Source organism: Lagopus leucura, unplaced genomic scaffold (genome assembly GCF_019238085.1).
Source record: "Lagopus leucura isolate 7727_CA_CO unplaced genomic scaffold, USGS_WTPT01 Super-Scaffold_100002, whole genome shotgun sequence".
Classification (NCBI taxonomy): Eukaryota; Metazoa; Chordata; class Aves; order Galliformes; family Phasianidae; genus Lagopus; species Lagopus leucura.
The window spans coordinates 58079021-58101801 of NW_024962263.1; the positions used below are offsets into that span (position 1 = coordinate 58079021).

The 22781-nt window shown below is 39.2% G+C and overlaps 1 protein-coding gene across 1 annotated transcript in view; it reads right to left on the reverse strand.

Moving 5' to 3' along the window:
• Positions 1 to 9683: 9683 nt before the first annotated feature.
• CPA6 (carboxypeptidase A6) overlaps positions 9684 to 22781 on the reverse strand; it is an 88701-nt gene continuing 75603 nt past the window's right edge. Inside the window, exons 7-11 of the mRNA XM_042869489.1 lie at positions 21287 to 21397; positions 20936 to 21026; positions 16282 to 16484; positions 11472 to 11556; positions 9684 to 9871 (exon numbers count right to left, since the gene is read on the reverse strand). Of these exons, the coding sequence (XP_042725423.1) occupies positions 9684 to 9871; positions 11472 to 11556; positions 16282 to 16484; positions 20936 to 21026; positions 21287 to 21397 (678 nt within the window). The remainder of the gene's footprint in view (positions 9872 to 11471; positions 11557 to 16281; positions 16485 to 20935; positions 21027 to 21286; positions 21398 to 22781) is intronic.

The window sequence follows — 22781 nt, forward strand, 5'->3', positions numbered from 1 at the left end:
AAGAAGAAAAAGTATGCATCAAGCATGCATCAAGCTAGATAACTAATGTAGAGAACTGTTATTAATAGAGGGTGCCAAAGCTATTTGCTTTTACAATTCTGGCACCAGCAATCTGCTAGGAAGGAAATGTATAGAGTGACCAACACTACTGGCAGGAGTAAGAAAAACCTGAGAAAGAGGGACAGAAAGGAAGATGCTTTCATGGTCCACAGCACTAGCCTTCACTTGTGGCAGCTGAAGAAATTAGCTCTGCTTGAATTACAGTTGAAGTTAAAAGTCAGAAATATATGTAGACAATTTGCCAAGTATGTGTGCATCAGTTCCTCTAAGACAGTTTCTTGCAGCTGAAATACATTTAGGAAAGCAGTTTGTTCCTTACGTGTCCCAAAAGCCATGGGCAACCTTGAAAGGAAAAACATCAGGCATCTGAATTCAGCCAGAGCTGGATTTACTAGAAAATTAAGATTAAATCTCAGTAAAGGTTGAATTTGTCTCAACTAATTTTAACATTTATAAAATTTCACCTAGCCTCCAGTCATCTGGGCTCTTGCTATGTGAAAGGAGTAACATCTAACAAGGAACTTAGATAGAAGCAATAGCACTGAGCTGAAGATACGTACTCCCTTTACTTTTCCCTGTCAGCTATAGAAGGTAACAAGTCAGTTTAGTTTAGATGAATAGCTTTCATATAACTGAAGTCAGATGATTTAAATTCTACCTTCAGAGCAAGAGAACTGTGAATTTCTCTTCCCAGCCAGGTGAAACTTGAGGCCTACCACCTCAAGGGACAAATTCAGGAAAAACAGAAGGTGCATAGCAACAGCAGTAAGCCTGTAACTGTAACACCTCCAGCATCCACAATACAAGGCTTTATCATCCCCCAGGAGCAGGCATAAGGACTGCCTGTTTCATCCAGCCACAAAAGAATGGGAGGCTTTGGTGGGATATCTCAGAAATCTCAAGTAGGCTTTTGGCAGAAGGATTATTGCCCGTTGTCAAAATGCTGAATAAAAGTGAATGGGCTGCTAAAGGTTTCAATCCTTTTCATGGCAGCCTATATAATTGTCAGGGAACACCTAAGGCAAAGCATGGATATATTTGCAACTGATGTGTGTGAGCCTTCGTAAGTGATACTCTTTTGTGTGACAAAGAATTTTGCAGAATTTGAAGACATTTATTTATTGTTCCTTTGTTAAAGATGTGTACCAGGGAAGTAAACTGGCTCTTGCTGTGTTAAAATAATTTCCCACGCTGAATGTCAAATAAACTGATATGTAACCAATAGTTTTCCCTTTCATGGCTGCTTTGGTTTCTATACTCTAGTGAATTTGTGCATAAAGTGTGGTTTAAATAGATATACATTGTCAAGATTTAGTGAAGTCTAGGAGAGCCTTCCTTGGAAACATTCCCATGTAAGTCTCATCTTCTGGGTTCCAGTGATCCTTTTTGCTTGGAATTTATTGCTTGTATTTAAATTCATGCTGTATATTGGTAGTGCTGCAACTTTATCCTTTTCAGCTATGGTATCAATCTATTCTTGAAAAGCTGTGCACTTAACGAAAGTACACTGCAATGTAAAGGAATAGAGAAAAATCATCATAATGGATTTCTAAGTGGAGAAGAAATGCAGTTCTACCATGCAGTTGGATCAATATTTTGATGAATTTTATGTTGAGTTATGTTTTCTATAAAGGAAGCTAATCCTAAATCTCTTACGTTTAGGTCTCCAGTATCTTGCAGTGGCTGTGTGGTGCTTTTTACACTTATTCGTTCCCTTGTTGAAATACATCCCAAATGTAATTCAGATTGCTTCTGCTGCCTCTGTTTCTTCACATATGAGATATGCATCCATTTCTGCTGTGTTAGGTTTTATCCACATGTACAGCTAGAAGGGTGAAGGTAAGGGATAGACCTGTTCAGAGTGAGAAATCCTCGGACTGACAGGGAAGGCATTACTGTATACCTTCAACTCTTTGCTAAATATCCGTAACATTAAAAATTAATGATGTCAGAGGGTTTCTGAATATTAATATTGTCCACATGAGAGTACTCCAATGGCAATTTTTGCACTTAAGAGAAGCTTGAGTGAGGGCTCTTACACCATCAGATGAATGCACAAGTGATTCTCTAGATTTGTGTCCTTTTAAATCCTCTGCTTGTTACTTTAGAAATACTCAGCAGTATCCATTTGCTTACATTTCTTTGGGATGAAGACGTTTTTATGCTTCTCACAGAGAGTCATTCAAGCTAAAATGATTAGTCTTTGATTTTTTTCCAATTTTTGTTCAATTTTTCTTCTTTCAACAGTTTGTTTAGTTACAGAGAGCCATTTGCTCTCATTACATTACATTACATTTGGCACAGTAAGCCATCTGACCCAGCAGTCCTCTAATTACCCAGTGTTGTTGGTTTCCTTTCATCTTTCTTAAGTATCAGTGCTTCAGTGTTTTTATTCCCGGTCTAAAATAAAAATGCATTTTTATACTCATTTAGGCAACCTCTGTTGCTCTTGGGGCCTAGAGTCTTGCTGTTTATTTTGTACTTTTTTCCCTACTCCATGTTAGACTTCTGTCTTTGCCTTTGTTATTAGTCTATCTGATCCTGAATGAAAATGGAAAAACATGCTCCAACCAGTCTGCCTTCAGTCTGCGCATTCAGAATTGGAGTAGGAAGATGATACATACTGTACTTAGTATGTTTTTTGATAACTTGCCTTTCAAGATTTATTTTTCTGTACCTACACACTTAGTTTTCTACGAAATGGAAATCATAGAATCCAAAAAGGAATTTTTAAGAAACTAGCTTTTTCTGTGCCCTTCAACAGATGCCTAAACAGGATAGTTATTTTTGTGCATAGTCAGGCTTTGGCACTGATGGATTGTTAAGACTCTCACAGGGGCCAAAGAAAAACAAGGCAGTAATTCTGGCACTTTTCAATACTGCTGTTTCTGATGGGCTGGGTGTCAGTGCAAGTGCAGCCAGGCGCACCACCCAAGGAGCCCTTCGTTTCTGATGAAGTGCAGAGTAGTGTGAAATGAATGGGGACCTTCCTTGCTCTGTTAAAATTCTGAGATAGATTTTAACACTCTTTTGAAAACTACAGTCCTGACAGCTGTGGAAACATGATGCTCCTACTCTCTACTCAGGAGGGGAGATTTATAGAAGAGCTCCCTGCATTCATCAGCATCACCTCTGAAGGGTAGCTCATTCCTCAGTCAGTGTTTGCTGAGAGGTCTCTGCTGAGACATCTCCTCAGTGTTGCCATTCCTGTTCGTAGTGCTGGGAGGTGTACGTTTGACAGGAAGTGGACTGGATCCACTGACTCCCTAACCAGCCTTCAGGATGACAGCAACTTTGTGTTAGTTCTATCTTGTTAAAATCAGTGCAGTAGCTTTAGTAGAAGATCTTTCAAATGTATAAGAAACTTTTTTTTTTTTTTTTTTTTTTTTTTGGTCTAAACTTATTGTTTTGAAAATTTATACCTTCAAGTGGGTGTTACGTGGAAGGGCTGTTCGTCGGCTAAAGCAACCCACAAATCCTGGCAGCCTGTAGGTTTCCCAGAGGTCTCCTGGAGCTGCCAGGACCAGCTGAGACACCCCTTCAGTCACACTGGGCAATGATACATGGCCTTCGTCATAACCAGTGGGATAGCAAAGACTTGCTGGGATGCAGCCAGCAATGAGGCTTGAAGACATAACACCTCATAGTAAAGCCCACTGTGGAGCAGACATTCATGACAGCAAAACCTGACCCCTTGGCTCTGTGCTGTGCGGTGGACAAAGGGTACAGACAATACTTGGAGCTTCTGTGTGATACACAACAGAAATACACTGTAGGAATCCCAGAAGAAGAGCTTGGGGTCTGACACGGTTGTAATAGTGTTGGTGAATGAACTGGGGTGCCTGCAGAGGGGAGATGCTCACACCCACAGCCTGCTGCCTGCACCCCTGCAGCTCCCAAGGAGAGCAGCGCCACCATTATGTAAGGCCTCACGCACTGAGTACGCACTGTGCAGACAGGCACCTTGTTTGTGTGTGAATGGGGCTGCGTAGGTATGTGGGGAAGCTGGCACATTTTAACAGGTTCACCACTTAAATTTAGCACCGAAAATTAGAATCTGTTAGAGCCCAAAGTTGTCGCCGACAGACAGAACTTGCTTTGGTTTGGGAATGAAAGGAGAAAAAAGGAGCCATGTGCAGCGTGGTGTAGCAAATTTACCCTGTGAGATAAGGCTCGGTACATTTTGCCTTTTTGACAGATTCTGTGCTAACAAGGCCAAACAGCAGCCCGGCTTCTCCTGCCACAGAGGCAAGCACTGCTTGCTTAACCCTTGGAAAGCTGGCCGACTCCCAGGAAAATAACAGTGCTGCTTTCCAAACCACATTCAGCTTTGTGAACGTGATAATTTAATTCAGAGCAAAGCAATTAATCTGTGCAAAGAGCTTAAAATATGCCATATTGCTTTTTTTTTTTTCTTTTTTTTCTTTTTTTTCCCTAAAAAAACACAACCAAGAGCTATTTCTGGCTAATTACGTGCAGAAGAATGTTTCACACTGCTCAGTCAACCCAAATTTTTTGCAATCTGGAAACAAAGTAAAACAAAACAGTAAGTAGATCAGTCATTTTGGCTAAGATTTCAGATTGCTGTACTGTTTTTGTTCCTGCAACTCCAACATATTTATTATTTTCAAGAAAACGGAAAATTATGTGATAAAGTAAAACTTTCTCAGACCTAACTTGATATTCTGCTCAGAATAGGTTAATAAAAAAGATTCATTATTTGGTTAAAAAATGAGACACTCTCCCCACCAACAGCAAGCTGTACTGGTAGGCAGAGGAACAGCCTGGCAGTTAGTAGTCAACACAAAAGACTAAAACACCTGCTCACAGTTCTACCACAATATTTATTTCAGAACTGTTATCTTTTATTTCAGTAAAAGTGTGCACTTCTACAGACCTGAGGATAGATTAAAATATTTCCCTGTTATGACTATTCAGCCCACTTGTATTCCAATAACGCCAAATAGTGGTAGGGTAGCAGGAACCTTGGAGCAGGCAGGACAGATAACAACATTATCCCATGTTTTGTTGCAAAGGATAGATTTTCTTGGTCACAGACAGTGCATTTTCTGCATGACTGGGGACAGTGGCAACATTTCTTAATTAACATTTGAATCTATTATTTATGAGTGTATTCCCTGATGTACAAGTTCAAGGGCAAGCCCTGCCATGTTTGACTCAGTCTCTCTGGAGACCATTTGAAAGGATCTGCACATGCAAAGAGCCGTGACTTTCTGGTTGAGCATTTCTAATTGTCAGACACAGACAAACATTTAGGGGCTTCTGGGTTTAATGGCACACCACAGTGTTCTTTAAATGCCCCAAACATCTCTTTCCTTGTTAAGTAGAACCATGTATGAGCTCATTGCTCTGAGGTGATCCTGGTTATCTCAAATTTGCAGATATGCACAAAAGACCTTGTTGTTAAGGTAGGCCCCTCTGACATCGTATGAATCTTAAGGATGTGAGTTTCTGAGCACCTGCTTCTCAAGTATGGAGATGGGCACATTCAGGAGTGTGAAAAGCTACTCTGGACTTTAGTTCACCTTCATCCAAGTCAGACCAGCCACCAGCACCTATAGATGTGACTTGAGGGTCTGTTGATGCAATCTGCCAGAACACAAATGAGCCCCCACACAGATTTTTTTCTTACATTGATAGGAGGAAACAATTAGATCTGTTTGGATCTTAAACTTTTATCCTGAAGTTATTATATGATGAAATATAATTAATGCCACAGGGTTCATATTTAAAAACTCTTTCTGTAATTTTTTTGAATTTCTGTTCTCATTTCTGTTTCTGCAGCGGATGGAAAGTTGATCTCTATATAGTTGAGGCATTATTCTGGTGTTTTACCATCACCTAAGAACTGAATGAAATTGGTAACATTCTGGCTTTTAGTCTCAAAAGTCAAAACCATTAAATCGTTATGTGTGAGACTAGCATTTTTAGCAATGAATGTGACTTTCATAGCATTGGATTATGGAAATTATTGGATTTATTGAAATTATGGAAACAGTAGTTTCTCACAGCCAAAGGGAAGGTCAAAATGGTGGTGGTGATTTTGTGAAAAGGCTTTCAAAAGTGTTGCTCAGCTCATGGTTCTGAATATTTTACTCTTTGAGCAGTGCCATTAAATTGAATGCAAACATAAAAAGGGAGGGTGTTGTTTAACACAAATAAACTAGAATTGTTAAATATTAACCTTGTTTTGTTAGGAAGTGTGATACTTTCTTCTCAACTTTAGGAGTTAGGTGTAGAGTTTTCACTAAGCAGTAATTTTGTGCAATCCTCCAGCAGACAGTGCAATCAGCATGCTGCAGTTTGTTTTGTAGACAAACTGACTGGTACTGGTTGTTTCCAAGAAATGAATGTTGGCATTCAAGGTCATTTGGAATCTTTCTGCTCAAATTTCGGACATTTCAAAAAAAGAACTGCATTTTTCTGTAGGCTTTATGTGTTGCATGGGTGACCAAGTGTAGTGGTCTTTTTGAAGCAACTTCTGGAAAAGATGGTGAAGCTTCAGCCTTCAGCTTTGTTCTTTCTTCAAGATTTGCAGCTAAACTCAGTACCTTATTCAACCTATAAAGGTCATTTTTGAAAATCAATTTATGAATGACAGTTCAAAGTCCTTTGAAATCTTTCTAAGTTCTCATTTGGGATAATTTTTGTGCTTGAGCATGGTGACTTGCAGAGCTGTGGGCTTGTTTCTTTCACACAAATTAACCTCACATTCTTAAAACGTAAAAGCTATCAAAGGAAAGATATTTACAAAACCTTGTCTGAACACTTTTTTCAAGTTACAGAAGCAGCTGTATTTAATCTATCAATAATCAATGGAAGTGTAACTCCCAAATTCACACAATGACTATATATATCTGATTTTGTCTGCTAGATTAATTAACCACTGTTTTGCTGTTTGTTCTATTCATTTTGCTGTGCTTTCTATTGTGTTGAAAAATAAACTATACCTATCATCATAAGATAAACTCACATTTCTCAAAAGCAGTTACCAATTCTGCTGAAGGGAAGTACACTGGGAAGAGATGTAAGTAATTATGGAGACAGGTAAGAAATATTCAAAGTAACATCTTTAAGTCAAAAAGGCTGTTGTTCTGTATCCAAATAGCTGATATAGAGCTCTTTCCTTAGCTTAAATTGCTCTACTTAGAATCACTCTTGCTGATATTTGTCTTACTGATTCTTAATTCAGGAAATAGGGTTTATTCTTTGCCCGTTGCCAGAGATCAGCTTCAGTGACCCTGAACTTAAAGGAGTCAAAGACTGTTTACATTTGCATTCAGTTATGAATCACTGAATTATCCGGTATGGGAAGATCTTCAAAACTCAACTCAGCTCAGTTCTGAGGTTTCAGCTGCATGCAAAACGTAGTATTCAGGCTTAGTCTACCCAGAAGCCAGGATGCAGATTTATTCATCCATTGTTTTTGAAATCAAATATATCTAAATGTCAAAGCTTCTTAAATGTGTGTGAATACTTGTCATTATTCCTGTACAGGGTTACCTGTATCTAAAATGTTAGGATCTTTTTAAACTAAAATAGTTGTTTTGTTTTTATTGTCTTTTCTTTTAATATCAAGTACTTTTCAGTACCAATGGAGATATGACGGTATGGAGATAAAGCTGAAATGTTTCTTGTGATGAACCATTAAACTATGAACAGGAATCAGTTCTTCACATCTGTTTTTTCCTGGCTCATATGTGGAAAAGTTTGTAGTGTAGCACTGCAGTGGTAAACTGCCTTATGCTGGTTAGGCATCTTTCACACCTTCTGTCCTTCACTTCAGTCCCACATGTCCTTGTAATAGTTTGATCTCATTACCTAAATCCAGAATAACTCTTGACAATTAGTACTACCTACTCTCAATCAAAACTGCTGGTCAAGAATTTGTACACAGCAAAAGGTTGCTCTTGCTGCCTTCAAAATATTTATAAATTATGGTCATAAGCAAAGGGGAGATGACCAGTGGGTAGATATTTTTAGTGTTTCTAAGTATTAATTAAACCAGATTAGAAACTCACATTACTCAGGCAAGTCTGAATTAATTAAATCTGGACTAGCTTTCAGAAAACTTGTTTAAAATACATACACTTTAATAGGAAAATGTTACATTTACAGAGAATGAGATTCTGTCATCTTTGCTCAACTGGTTGCCTTTTGCAGTCCTGAAGACAGTGGTATTCTTATTAAAATATAGTGCTCCCCAGTCTCACACGTATTGTCCGTTGTCTATGTTCAAGCATATATCTACAGAGGATGTAGATTTTTTTCAAGTGTTGCATCTTTATGTTAGAAGTGTTTTACAAATAAGGAAAATTGTTAAATCCATGAACTAAGACCATAACAGTGAAATAAAATACGAAGAATACTTCAAAAGCCTCTGATGATTTTATTAACAAATACATCTTATTTAAATTGTTATGGCATAAGATTAAACTCAAAAATAATAAAGATTAAACTCAAAAATAATAAAGTAAAATATATGCTTTTGCAGATACAATATGATGAAAAAATACTATTTTAAAAGCACCCAAAAAACCCCAACAAGTTGTTACATTTTTTCACGTAATTATTCCTTCCAACATGGTGCTTATTCTCTTTCAGCTGTAAAGCTTCTGATTTCACATCTGTCCCACTTAAGAATCTATTATTAATTCCTTTAAAGCATGCAAAAAATATGACTTCCAAGAACAGCCACATAGTCACAGAACTCACTGCAAGGTTACCAATGAATAAAATATCACTTAGCACCATAATTGCAGTTTAAGTCTATATCCTCTGCTGATGGAAGTGGACACAGGTTGACTACAGCAAAATCCAAAAGAGCCTGTTGCCTGCCTGGTTCCAAGCTCCATGTTGTGGCAAGTTGCTTTGTCACCTACTGTCCTTCCATATAGTTCTACTGTATAGTTCAATAATATTTCATTATAATTCTTACGTGTCTCTAGGGAAGTTACATTTTCAAAGGTAATGTGTCCATTCCAATGTATACGTTGGAAAGTAGATATTTCTTAACGGCTAAAGTGAACACTGGGTCAAATCTCACATTATATGAAAAGAAATCACAGAAGTGCAAATACATATGAATGCATACATGCAGAAGAAAGCCGCTTTGCTACCTGTAGCACAGCCAGCTGGAACTCTATGCCACACTGCCATTTACTGCTGTAGACATATAGCAGTAAAGTAGGCCCATGCTGGGGCGCAGAGTGTGTATACATGAATGTAAACTTTATCCCCTGGTTTGAGAAACTCTGCTAAGGGAAGTCTTTATGTTCGGGAAAGCAGTAAGGCCAGGGACAGTCTGGAAACTGAGTTTTCTCTCAGGCATCTGTATGTGGCCCTGGGCCTGCCCCACTGAAGTCCCTGTCAGAGATCTATCACGAGAAAGAACTAAGCATGTTACATCAAATGGATAGCTAAGATAGTATATCAACTTCATGGACTTTTTTCCATTTCCAGCCATGTGAACCTAGTAGAAACAATACCATATTTCCCATTATCTTCTATGGCTTCTATAGGCCGAGCTTAGCATGATAAATTCACTGAAAGGCATTAATTCTGGAAATAAAATTCTCAGCTCCAGAGCCTAGAAATAGCTCTCAGTGACATTTCTTCAGCAGATGAAAAGTGATATTTTTAACTGCAAGCATGGTCTCTGTGCAGGTTGGTCTGATCAGTGTCTCAGGGAGTAAAAATCCAAAGTGCCCGGTGTCGCGCAGCTCAAACGCAAACGCATATGGGATGCCGTTTTTGTAGGCCCAGTCCATAGAGCTGCCAGAACTCACATCTGAAACAGAGAATCAGCAACTACTGAAAAAAAAAACAATTTCAATGCAGGTCATGTTGAAAGCGCGAGATAGATAAGTTTTCATGGCATTTTATCTACAGCACACTGTGAGTACACCTGCAACTCAAGCTGCTGCTCCCTGACCCTGAACACTCTTCAGAGATGGCCAGAACCTTGTGAAAGGTGGTCAGCCCAATACAGGATTAGACCTTTGATTTTCACAGGAAAAAAGTTAATAACTGACTTCTCTGAGTAAAGCAAAAATTCAATAAAGTGAACTTTTAGTGTAAAGCCCCAAAAGGTTCTTGTCTCCAAGTGAGTGCAGTAAAGCTTTGCTTCCACAAAGATCTCCCAGCTGGACACTTGCTTGCATGCTCCTCAGTTTAGCTTTTTTTCAGTCAATTCATTAGCAGAGAGAAGAAAGAAAGATGATAAAATAAACTATATTCTCCTTTTAAAAGTTCTTCTAAGATTTCTTTTCATTTCTGTCTCATTGTCTCATGACTTCCTTACAGCATGAGAGCATTTGCATAGGTGGTGTCTAATATTAACAAACCTTCCAGAGGAAGTGTGTTTCTTATGCTTTTCGTTATCTCCATATGCTGATTACCCAAGACACTTACATTTATATAAAGATCCATCTCCCATGCGGCCTGATTTCCTCTGTGCAGTTCTAGCATTAACTCACAGTGCTATTCCTTCGACACAGCAAACAACTGCACTGTAATGAGCACAAGATGATGACTGTGCTGTGAGATGGGGGCCCATGATAAAGTGTGACACGTAAAGCCTCAACCAAAACACAGCAACAGCAAGGGAGATGCAGGAGATTACTTGTGAAAGATCTTGCTATTTACTTAAGTTCCTCACTTTTTCAGTCTCTTATTTTTGCCAAGTGAATACAGGCCTCATAGTTTAAGTAAAGAGAATGATAGGTTTCTCTGAAACCTATTTAATATCATTTCCTCTTTCCTGTCTGCGTGGAGAGCTTGTCTGACAAATGTCATTATATATTTCAAGGGCATATTTTAAAGACATTTTGTTTATAGGATAAAGTGCATTTGAAATCAATCTCTGAAAAATGAAAGATATTTACATACAGATACCATTGCTGTCAGTTATCATCATTTAAACACTGAGAAATTTGAAACCTGGGTTTTAAAGAGATCATCTTAGATTCTAGAATGAGCTCTCTGAATGGCTGTATCTGTCACAAGGGCACAGAGAGCAAGAGAAAGCATTGGTGAAAAATGAAAACTACTTTGAATTATTTTCTCCCAAATGCTTCACAACTTTGCAGTGCATTTGCAATATCTGATAAAGATCTTTTATAAAAGAAAAATCTGTTTTTATATTTTCTGAACACACTACTTGGCGGATTTCTTCTCTCAAATGCATTGCATTTTAATCTCTTTTATTGCATCAGTTGGCTTAATCATATCGCAATCAACTGACTGAGTCAGTTACAAAACTTCTTCCACCTTTCTCACCATGCACAACAGGAGCAAAGTTCATTTAAACAGTGTTTGCTTCCTTTGTTATAACAAAGATGGTCTTCTTGTTATAGGTAGTCATACACCTGCATCAGAGGGAAACTCACACAAAGTGCTGGATGCAGGACCATATCTGTATCTTACACCATAGGCAGACTGAAGAGCATTAACAGCATTATAGGCCGCAGATTCCTGTGTGGAGGAGAAAAAACAAATGCATAAATTAGATTCTGAATTAAATACTGCATTGGGGCTGAAAACTGAGCTGTGTGTCACTGACTACTGGTGCAGTGCCCTGTTCTGTAAGCCCATGGCAGCTAATCTAAAGTGATTTTAAGCGAGAAATGCATTATTTATTTTTACTGACATGCTTAGGACTTGATTCAGTATTTTCATGACATATATAAACTCACTGTACTGTAAGTGATCAGCCGTTAAATATCTGTAGTTATAGGTGTATGTTTACCAATTCAGTGACACAACGAATGCTGGAAACATGTGAGATGTGGGATAAAAGAATCTCATTTTTAGGCAGAATAAAAGCTGTGCAAACATTTTTCTGCCAACAGCTGCACATATATTTCCCTGTCTGCTAAACCTCATTTCTACTGTGTGAGTGAAGACTACACTGTAGAGTGGTTAAGTGAGCAGAGTGGGAAGAGGGAAAGAGGCAAACTTTTCTCCTGAATCTCTGATGGACTGGAGAATATTCACGACTAGTCTAACTTCCTTTAGGATCAGATGACATAGGCTTGGAGATTTATTTCCACTGTTGGAGAAATGCAAATTCAAAACTGTGCAAGGAAAACCAGTGTCTATATTTCAAGATCCATAAGGAGGCACTGCATTTGGGAGGTTTATGGCATTCTGTAAAACTGGATGCAGAAAGCCTGGTCCAAGGCAAATTCTGATGGTCATAATAAACAGTGCTAGCAAGCACAAAGAAAAGGTGCAAATGTTGGAAAGGAAAATGAATACTGTATTCTCAGAAGAAAGATCGTGTAGAATGTAGAGTGAAGGCGGGACACCTAGAAAATGCAGAGTGATCTCCCTATACAGAACATCACTGCAGCTAGAAACTGCTGGAATTTGAACCTCTGTGGGCTGCAGTATTTAAGTATTTTTATTTACTGAAGAGCTGTAGTCTTCAGTTTATGCAAGTCCTGATGAATTTGGTCCTTACGCTGCTATTCAGCAAACATGGATGAGTGCATTGGAAAGGATTACTTTGTACCTGCCTTGAGTTTATTCACTTTCTCTGAACTTCAAGTCCTTTGCCATTGTCAGGAGTCAGAATTCTGGCTTAGTATCTGATTTGACCAGTACAGACATTCCTGTTTTGGATCTTTATCCATTCCAACAGACAAGCTAGAGAAAATTGCTTTAAAATGACATTCCGGAACATAAAGCAACCCACATTTATTTTTACTCACTGGTGGCACTGGTGAGCAAGCAGGGCTTTAGGCAGTTAGTTTTACAATGAGAATTGCTCTTAACAAAGAAGAGAGCAATTTTTTAACCCCATTACGAAACTCCGCTAGGCAAAACTGGATTTGTTCAGTTCATTTCTTAGTGCAGGACTTCTGTTCTGGAGACTGTGGCCTGGTGTTTTCAGCTCACCCCTCATTTCCATCCTACTTCCATGAGAAGTTGCCCTGCTGAGGTCAGTGCAGGGCTGGGATGTGGCAGCCAAATACTGCTGAAGGGTAACTTCTGATTCACCCATAGCAAGCATGAGAAGGTGATGGGAGGCCTGAGGCAGAGAGAAGTGCTGTCCTTGGGACTGCTCCCCATTTACACGTGCGGATGCCTTGACTTTCGTGACTCAGGGCACACACATAACCCTGACGAGCCAGGAGGTGTCAGATCCTGTTAGGCTGCAGCCGTGGCAGATGTCCCAGTAAATATGCCTTGGAAAGGAGAACAGAGCCACAAAGGAGAGTGCTCCCTGCATGGCTTACAGAGCAATGAAAGAAAAGGGGTGAGCCATGTTGAAATCACTGTGAAGAAATACTTGGGTAGTTCCCACTCAAGTATGTAGGGCATGCAGGCGGGTGTTTCCCCACGGCTCTTAGTCCTGAGGGCTGCTGCTCACAGCCACTGCTGGGTAAAGCAGCTGAAACTGGGGACTGTGCTGCTGATCTGCATTGTGCCAAGCAGATCATACCATGAATATACCTAACCAACTAGCCTTTGAGCGCTGTAAAGGTGAAAGTTCCGTTCAGAACTGTCAGATATTTATGAAGAGAGACACAAGCTCAGCTGTGTCATTTAATCTCACTGTAAACAGTACAGCAAATGATGGCACGGGAAAAAAGGGAACGAACAGTAGGTGAAATTCAAAACCCTCTAGGTGAATAAATGTTCCTGCTGTTTTGTTTTTTTTTGTTTTCTTCAGTCCTAAAGTATGATTTGCATTTTAAGCTTCTTAAAAGAACAGATTTCAGGAGAGTGTTAATAAGAGACTTATGCCTAAATTAGAACAGAATATGCATGTTGTGATCGGTACACAGCTCTCCTCTTTCAAAGCAACTCTAAATAATTGAACACTTTAATCTAAACAGTAACTGACAGCTCTCCAGAATGATATAACCCAGACAGAAACAACCTTTCTTTTGCTTGGGATTAATTGCACCCCTCTGTTAACACCAAATACTCTATCTGTTGTACATGTGGAGTCCTCTGTACAGAGTCCATGTTGACCAGCAAAGCTTGTTCCATCAGCAGCAGGAAACAGGGACTGCCACTTTCCAACACACTGTAATTCTGCAAGAGAACTGGAGAACCTGAAACCTCAGCCTAAGTCATCATTTGAGACATTTCAAATATTAAAGATTGTTCAAAGGAGCCACCAGCTGATGGAGCCTTTGGCTGTTGGCAAATATTAAAACTTAGAATTAGTAAGTAACAGTATTCCATTCATTTTCACTCTAACATCCTCACTGAATTTTCTAAATAACAGGAAATTACTTCAGTTCCTTATTCCAACCTCCGTGTTCTTTTTGCCTCATTGTAGTAAAAATAACGATGGATTCAAAATACTGGCAGAATATTTAGAATTGGTATGGAAATGTACTTCCACTTGTCCAGAACTGTTTCTTTGTTGCTTTAGGTCTGCACACCACTCCTGCTGATGCAAAGCTTGAAAGATCCAAGGTCTCATAAACTTAGGGGACACTTGGCACTCATCATAAATGAGCTCCCTTAGTCTAACAGCTGTGGATGTAAAGTCAGAGTGTGTGCACTGAGGGACAGTCACCCTCCTCAGAATGGAAATAGCTACCAAGCAATAAGAACGCGCATTAAAGACTTGGCGATGTGTGTGAAAACCCTTAGAGATTCCTTTTCCTTGGGATGAATTTCATGGCACTGTCTGCTGCTTTCTTACTTTAGTCTGAGTGTTGTTGATAGCCAGCAATCATCTTGCAGAGGAAATGCTGATTGTTTCTAACACCACGTCTTTGTGCTTTTCTATCTTGGCTGTTCTAAAAAAAACCAGAATGCCTGCACCTGCTGGTCTTCAAGTAAATGAGATCCTGGGGTTTAAAATTTCAAGTGTACATTTTTTTTTTTGGTAAGTAATAGTTAGCAGGCTCTTCTTTCCCTTTGCTACTCCCCAAAAAAGGGTGGAGAAGGAAGAATAAAAACAAGGTTCATGGATTTATTCACAGTCAGTCCCCAAGGATCTTATATTTTTAGCTTCACTGACTGCATAGCTAACTTCTGATTTTCTCTGTTTCCCAAGAATGATATCACAAAGTAGAAATTTTGGTAACTCATGCAATTAAGTGTCGTGACAGAAATAAACCAACAAAAAACTCAGTTTGTGCAGTGCTTGCTGCTCAGCCTCCTCAGAGGGCAGCAGAGTGAAACTTCAGTGAGTCTCCAGGGACTAACACATCATTTATTCTGCACAGGATAAATCTAAGATGCAGTTAAGCTCTTTTTGAAGTAAACAAGCTTAAACTGGTAAGCTAAATGTCACCGTAACTTTCAAGACCAAAATGAGAGATGTATGGACAATGTAATTTTACCAAGAATTGAAGGGCAAAAGAAGGGGGCTTGCTACTGATTGCTGCAATGGGTGCCTGTTAGCAGGAACAAACAGCAAGTGAAGGATAAGCAATGCTTTCCTAGGAGAATGGGCTAAAGGGAGGGTTTTGTGCAGAGGAGGCTGGCTAACTGCAGTCAGGGTGAATAGCTTTCCTGCATTTGGATGAGCATGGAATACATGAATTGTATGTATTCATAGATCAATGGGCTTGCATCAAAATCCATACTACTAATTTATTCTCCTAATAGACAAAAGCTCCAAAGCACTTGATGTTAATTAACTGCTTGTTGTAAAGTGCTGAAAACACTATACCTGATACACAAAGCAACAGAAGCTTTATTTTTAGTGAAATCTACCAGATTTCTCTTCTAATGGATCAATGTAAACCACTTTAATTTTATTTTTTGGTCATAAAATTGAAGACAATCTTCTTTGTGCCTCAGATTTGTCACTCTGTTCTGAGAGACAAATCACACTCAGATTTGCGTTTCTGTTCTAAGCATGAACAGACAGAATTCCAGATAGATGCCCGAGTACTTAACTACATAATTCTTCTTACTGTTAATTAAATAAAATTAAATAAAATGATAATACCTATGATTAAAACCCAGGGATTTATGCTATCAGGTAATTTGCAGGAACTGATGGATGGAAGGCACTATACCATTTTAATCAAATTACTGCTGACTCATTCAAGTGAAGGTTATATAATCAGAAATGAGATTGCAAGCAGATCCAGCATTCATACTGCTATGTATTAAATAAGTGAAGAGCATGGATGGAACAACTCTGCTCCCAGAACAAAACTGTATCAAAAAATGCTATATGGTGAATTGTGTTCTCCCCAGCACTAATGTACTTACCACACAGCTGAAGTTTGGAATAGTTGCATATTTGTAAGAATAAGGGTACAGCAACATCTGTGCGTATGCGTGGAAGGACAAGTAGGCTTTTATTTGTTTGCGATGTTTGCGAAGAAAATGAGCAACAGCCTTTACTTCAGGCTCAGACTCAGGGAAGGGACCACAGTAGGTGTCATCGCAAGGGTGAAGTGAGGCCCCTTCATCTAGAATGGAATGAGAAAGCTGATGGTGAACAATCACAGTGAATTTCTGAGGGTCAGCCCGAGTGACCTGTGTGCAAAAGCATGAAAAGCAATAAACAAATTGCTTTCATGTGACTGATGGGCATGAGCCAGTGGGACCTCAGTACAGCAATCTGCTCATCTAGTAGACGCACCAAGTGGCCAAGTGGCCAGCTCCATACAGTGCTTCCCAGAGGTCATGTTTTTTAATCCATCAGAAAAAGGGGAGTCTGACCTCACTTTTCTTCAGTATTTTCTTCAGTAACTTTCCATACGAGGGGCACTCTACATAGCATTCCAGCATGAAGTTCGTGTTAAAGCCATTTCAAGGTTTCAGTTGGTTTATTTGAAATCAGAGAACTGAGCCCCCGTCACTAGTCACTGCCAGGACAAATCCAGCCTCTAAGAGTAGTTTCGTTTACGAACTTACAAAGTGATAGCTACAGTGAGGTAGCTAACCTCAACATGCATTACCTTACAGACTGGTTTAAAACAGGAGAAATTCTCTGACTATTTTTACTCTTACAAACCCTATGAGAAAAAAAATGATGCGATGCATGGAAGATTGCTCGGTTAGCTAAATTAGAAATCATCTCAGCTTGCACAGGGCTTATTTTTCTTTCAAAAAGGGGCAGGGGTTCAATTGTGAGGATTTCTTTCACCACATCATCCTGCTCAGGTGGCAGTAAGCCACAGAAGCAAAGCCTACATGTAGTATCCCATGAGGTAGTGAAAGATGAAACTCAGAAAAGAAGACATAGCAGTGGCTCCTTTATCATCTAACAATTCTGGTTCTAAGCCACTGTCTCATTTACAGCTGAGGGCCTGGGCCTAAAAGAACAATTTTTATGCAAATCCATGCTACTCTTTTATCCACTGTGATTTCAAAATGCCACGTTTTACTTTGACCTGCAGAATAATAATAGTTTGTTTGTGACATTCTCTTGTGCCATCAGGGACTTACAAAAGCAGTGTTTTATTAGCTTTCCTTTGTATAGTAAGTACTTCCATCTTCAAATAATAAGAAAAGAGCAGTGAGAGTGAGAATGCATAATAATATGAAATAGAACGAGGTTATGCAATCATCCTAATGCAAAAAAAAAAAAAAAAATTAAAGTGAAAGTATCCTATACTGCACCTTCATGTAATATGAAAAATGAGGCTATCATTCAATGGCCACAGGTGAGGATATCAAAAGGTATTAGTGCTTACATAGCAGTGGATATGGGAGTGTTATATTGAGGGCAGATGGTGTCCTCCCTGCAGAACAGATGGCCAACATGTCATCCAAATCTCAAGAGCACCCTGCCTCGATGTCTTGTCAGATAATATAGCTAAAGGAAAGCTATTTCACAGAGCCTGCAGAGCCACTGCTTTTTTTTTTTTTTTTTTTTTTAAATGGATGCTTCATCTCCCATAGCAGTGTTGTATGCTGAACCATGAAAATGAGCCTCCTTCTTAATAAACAGCATAATCCTGCAAGCTTACTGTTAAATGACCCAGTAGTAAAATATGACTCAGTTTAGTAACTTCTAGTGAAGAAAAGGTTCTCTATACTGTTCAGCCTACTATCATGAGCCACTTGCAATCCAAGCTGTAGTTAATGCTTTTTCTTGAGTGAAGGTGGCTGATGGTAAAGAGGCCAAGTTTCAATGGTGCCCACGGACAGCGTAAGGATATCCTCAATTTTCATACTGAAAGTTCTTTTAAAGTAACAAGAAGGGGGAAAAAAGAAACAGTGCTATCAACTCCTGCAAAATTTCAGAGTTATAGTCACTAGAAGAAAATGGAAGTGTATAAAATGTCATCATACTGCCTTATTTTGGTACCTGGGGGAGGGCAGGTATCCTCTGATATACCTCATGAGATCAAAGATGCAAAAGAAATGTGTGCAGAGACTGGTAAAACAAAATCGGATTGGCTACAGAAGCAAGACTGGGTGTACAGATGACTGGAGCATGATTCTTAAACTTCCTTGCAGCCACTTCTCCTGCCATAGTGGAGCTCTGTCATCAGTGATCAATGAGGTGCACTGGAAATTGGGATATACTAGAAACTTTTACTCCTACTATTTCTCTCTTGGGAACTTTGGATGCAAGCTTCTTCATTGGATTTGCCATATGAACTGATTTAATTCTTTGTAACTAATTACTGATTTTAAATTTGTGATCTTGTGGACTGATTGCAAGGCATAGAATAGTCTTCTGCCATGCAAAACAATGACTTGTTGTCCTTTCCCCTTCCAGGTTGTCTCATAACCTGTTGCTTCAGGAGTTGGACTCGATGATCATTATGGATCCCTTCCAGCTCGGGATATTCTATGATTCTATGATTCTGTGATTTATCTCAAGAATGTTAAACCATTGTGCTAGTTACTGCACATATGTATATCAGAGAGCATCTGTACCCCAGAGATCTTGCAGTCAGTATTCACCTAGGCCTGACTGCAATTTCTGTGTGCTATTTTAGGCACAGGGGGCTGCAGTGACATTTGTCACAATAAGTGATATAACCCTTTTTTCAGCCCCTAGGGAATACAGAAGCAATATCATAAAGCTTACATCAAATCCCTGCACTAGATGGGAAGAGGAGACCAAAGGAGATGCTATGCTATCTTTTCCAAGTAGATCTGCGTGGCTTTGCTGGGAGCCCAGTGGGAAGATCAAGCCTTCCTGCAAACTCTAGGTATGAGTGAACTGCATTAAAGGATTTTTACAGGTGTGTGCAGGATTAAATTTTAAATGCATCATGATTATACAAGTCTCAAAGTGTGATATGATCCAGATTCTTCTCTGCTTCATTTAGTGTTACATTAATGAGAACATGGGCTCCGGGTGAGGATCTTCTGAGCACCAGTCAGCCCTGGCTATGAAAGAGCTCTTTATTCTCTGCTGAAATAGAGAGTAAGGTGGAATTTGGGGTCTGGTGAAGGAAGCAGGGCATGTGCTTACTGGGATGGTGAGCAACCCTGGAAGAATTTTTATTTTTTAAAGAGCGAGGACCTGTCTTTCATGTGTAGTGCAGGGAAGAAATGCAACAAGCAGTGGATTGAAACACACAATGTGTGTGTATTGTTATAGTTTCACCCAGCCCGGAAAAGCTCTTTTTCTTTTATCAAAAAATGAATAAGCATTACTGGGACTCAGCAAAGAATGTTTGAGTTTAAATACTTTTTTGGGAGTGGGAGTGTTTTAATACAGGAGAGAATTTTTAATACAGGAGATAGGGGAGAGGGAGAAGAAGAATGACTTGAACCAAAAAAAGATTAATTAGGACTAGAAAGAAAATACACAGTGTGAATATTAATATCCCACTGATAGGTTTCTATAATACGGCTCTGAAGACTATGTAAAAGAATGTTCATTCCAATTAAGCTGCTGGCTGTCTTCTGAATAGTAAACATATGTCCCCAAAATACCTCCAGCTGTGACTGATGTGCTTAGTTAAAAGATGGTAACAGTGATGTAGGAGTTTGGTTCATTTTTACATTATTTTTGCAGCATAAAGTTGCCTTGAAGATCATGGTAGCAGGGCTATATTCTGTAAGAGAATTTCTCATCTAACAACCGTAACTGCTTCCATGTCTGTTTTCTCTTTACTGCAAACAGATACAAGTTTAGTAGTTGATAGAAAAGGCTGACACCCATCTCACTACAACTACCTGAAAGGAGGTTGTGATAGGGGAGGTTCAGGTTGGATATTAGGAAAGATTTCTTCTCCAAAGAGCGGTGAAGCATTGGAAGAGGCTGCTCAGGGAGGTGGTGGAATCACTGTCCCTGGAGGATTTCAAGAAATGTGTAGGTGTGTGGCATCTGGGAACATGGTTAGTGGGCATGGTGGTGATGGGTTGATGGTCAGTTTTTATGAAAGTATTTGCAGAAATTCTGGGAGCTTTAAAATGGATCTCCATACATGTAAAAGCATCTTCTTTCTTCATCAAATCACTAACAATAATAGCCTTAAAATGTTTTCAGACATTTCTCTACGAGGCCAACAAAGCAAATTTGTTTCCAAAACTAAGTTCGTCTCAGAGTTTAGATAAATTAAATAAAACAAATCTAAAATGTTCCCTAAAGTTGTAGTCAGGTAGATTCTGAAATGTGATGGACCAAACTCAATACTGAGCTTTGAATGAGTTATATTGCAGAACTACAGAATAGCTCTGTACGTGCAGTTTTTAAATCTTGCCACACATACCATAAACACTCTTTTTCTGCCGAGATACTTTTTTCCAAAGTGTAGGACTTTTTTTTTTTTCCTTAAGATAGAAGGAACATTTAAGCCCTGCCTCATGGTGTTATGAGAAAGAAGCTTCAATTTTGACAATGGAAAAGAGAACACTTCACAACAGATGTGACCTAACCTACTTACTGTGTTGGATAATTAAATACAGGGTAATCTGAACTGCTGGACCAAAGTATTTCCAGACTTACCGCACCATTTCACTTTCCAGTTGCGATTAGCATCAACCCCATGACACCAAAACCTGGAGTTCTTTGATCTTGTTTTTCTCCAGAACCGATCCTAAGGTAAGTTTTAAAATAGTTAATTAGTAGTATTGCTATATTTTGACAGAAATCTCTCTGTTCATAAACAAACACACACAAAAGCTCAACCCAGTAATCATTTCCAGTATTATATTTTAACTGAATTAATTTACTTCGATTTTGCATGATACAGAGTGATGAGTGAGATTATACAGAAAGTCACCTTTGAATGGTTTAATAAGCTTTCAGTCTTCATGTCTGAATAATTTTTTGAGTAATACTAGTGATAGTACTTACATTTGTCCAGCTATAATGGTATCCATCCACATTAAATACAGGCATGACATAGAAATACAGCTGAGTTAGCATCTTTTTCATGGCAGGATCAGTCTGGTATGTCTGAAGAGCCTAAAGAAGATAAGCCGAATAAAGTAGTTTCCACACCAAAAATAATTTCCAGGTTTAATATGGTGACTGGCTAAATGGTCACTCAGCCTTTAGCCGCATAGTGGCCTGATCTTCCTCCCTTCTGTCATTCCTAGAGCTGTACATGAAAGCCTGACATATTCTTGGAAACGTGATTAAAGGGAGCATGTGTACACATAAAAAAGGTCTTCAAAAGACCATATCCTCTCTGCTTCTCTGTTCCTTTCAATAGCTAAGAAAATACAACTCACATTCCATAGAAACAAAAAAGTACATAGTGTTTCTTTACATGGGTTGAGAGACTGTGGAACAGGTCCTTAACTGAGGAAGCTTGTTTAGCTTCCATAAGGTAATGATGGTGAGGTCAAAGCATCTCTAAAAAGAATTTAAGGCTCACTCTGCATAAGATTTTGTTGCATTTAGAGTAATTTACTATGTTCAAAATCATCAGCTCAGGCATCTATTTCCTTTACAATTTAGAAAACCCTGTAATTTTGGAGAATCTCAGGTATGAAGGTTAGTGGAGAAAGTCTAGGTAGGAAAATGAGAAGCTCTTCAGTGATTCTGTTTGCCATCAGTAGAGCCCCTTACCATTTTCAGAAAGCTTGCTGTGGCAAAAACTGTCTCTGCTTATAGCTAGGCATCAAACTTCACAGTTTAAGTCTTGATTCTGTAAGACAGGGAACGAAGTGCTTCACTGACAGCTGGAAAGCCCAGCACATTGCCACTGGGTTCTGAGAGAAAACAGGATTACTTCTCTCCTCCGGCTGCCGTGATTCTGGCCTGCAGTATTTCTAGCCCTCAGGATACCAGAGGAAATGTGTTTGGGGCACAATTGGGAAAGTTGTTCTGAGATAAAGTAAGCTAAAAGCTTTTCAATTGACAAGTGCTAGGGAACGGTGCAAATTGCAGGATTTCAATACTTCTGGGCTCCAATCCATGCAGCTGGTTGGATTATTGACACTGCCACTGGGACTGATGGATGCCTTCTATGGGATGTCTGCACAAAATGCCTATACCACTGGATTTTTCTGGGGCTGGAATTTATTCCTTGAGGAGTGTGAATGTTGTTTTTTTCTTTACTGAGGGCCAAATGAGACTCTTCAATACTTGTTCATTACCCTCTGTCATGCAGTGGGATGAGATGTTGAATTAGGGCAAGGTTATCACAGCGGAGAAGTAGAGGACAGCAGGTTTTTGAAAGCAGTTTGCTGCAGCAATGGGGATACTGGAAAAAGTATCTCTGGCCAATGCAGATGTCACAAGTCTCAGGGCCCCTTTGCCATCAATTTCCCAGATTCTTAGCCGGAAAGGTATGGCATTTAAATTCAATTTCTGTGTATTAAGGAAGCGACAGAAAGGCTAC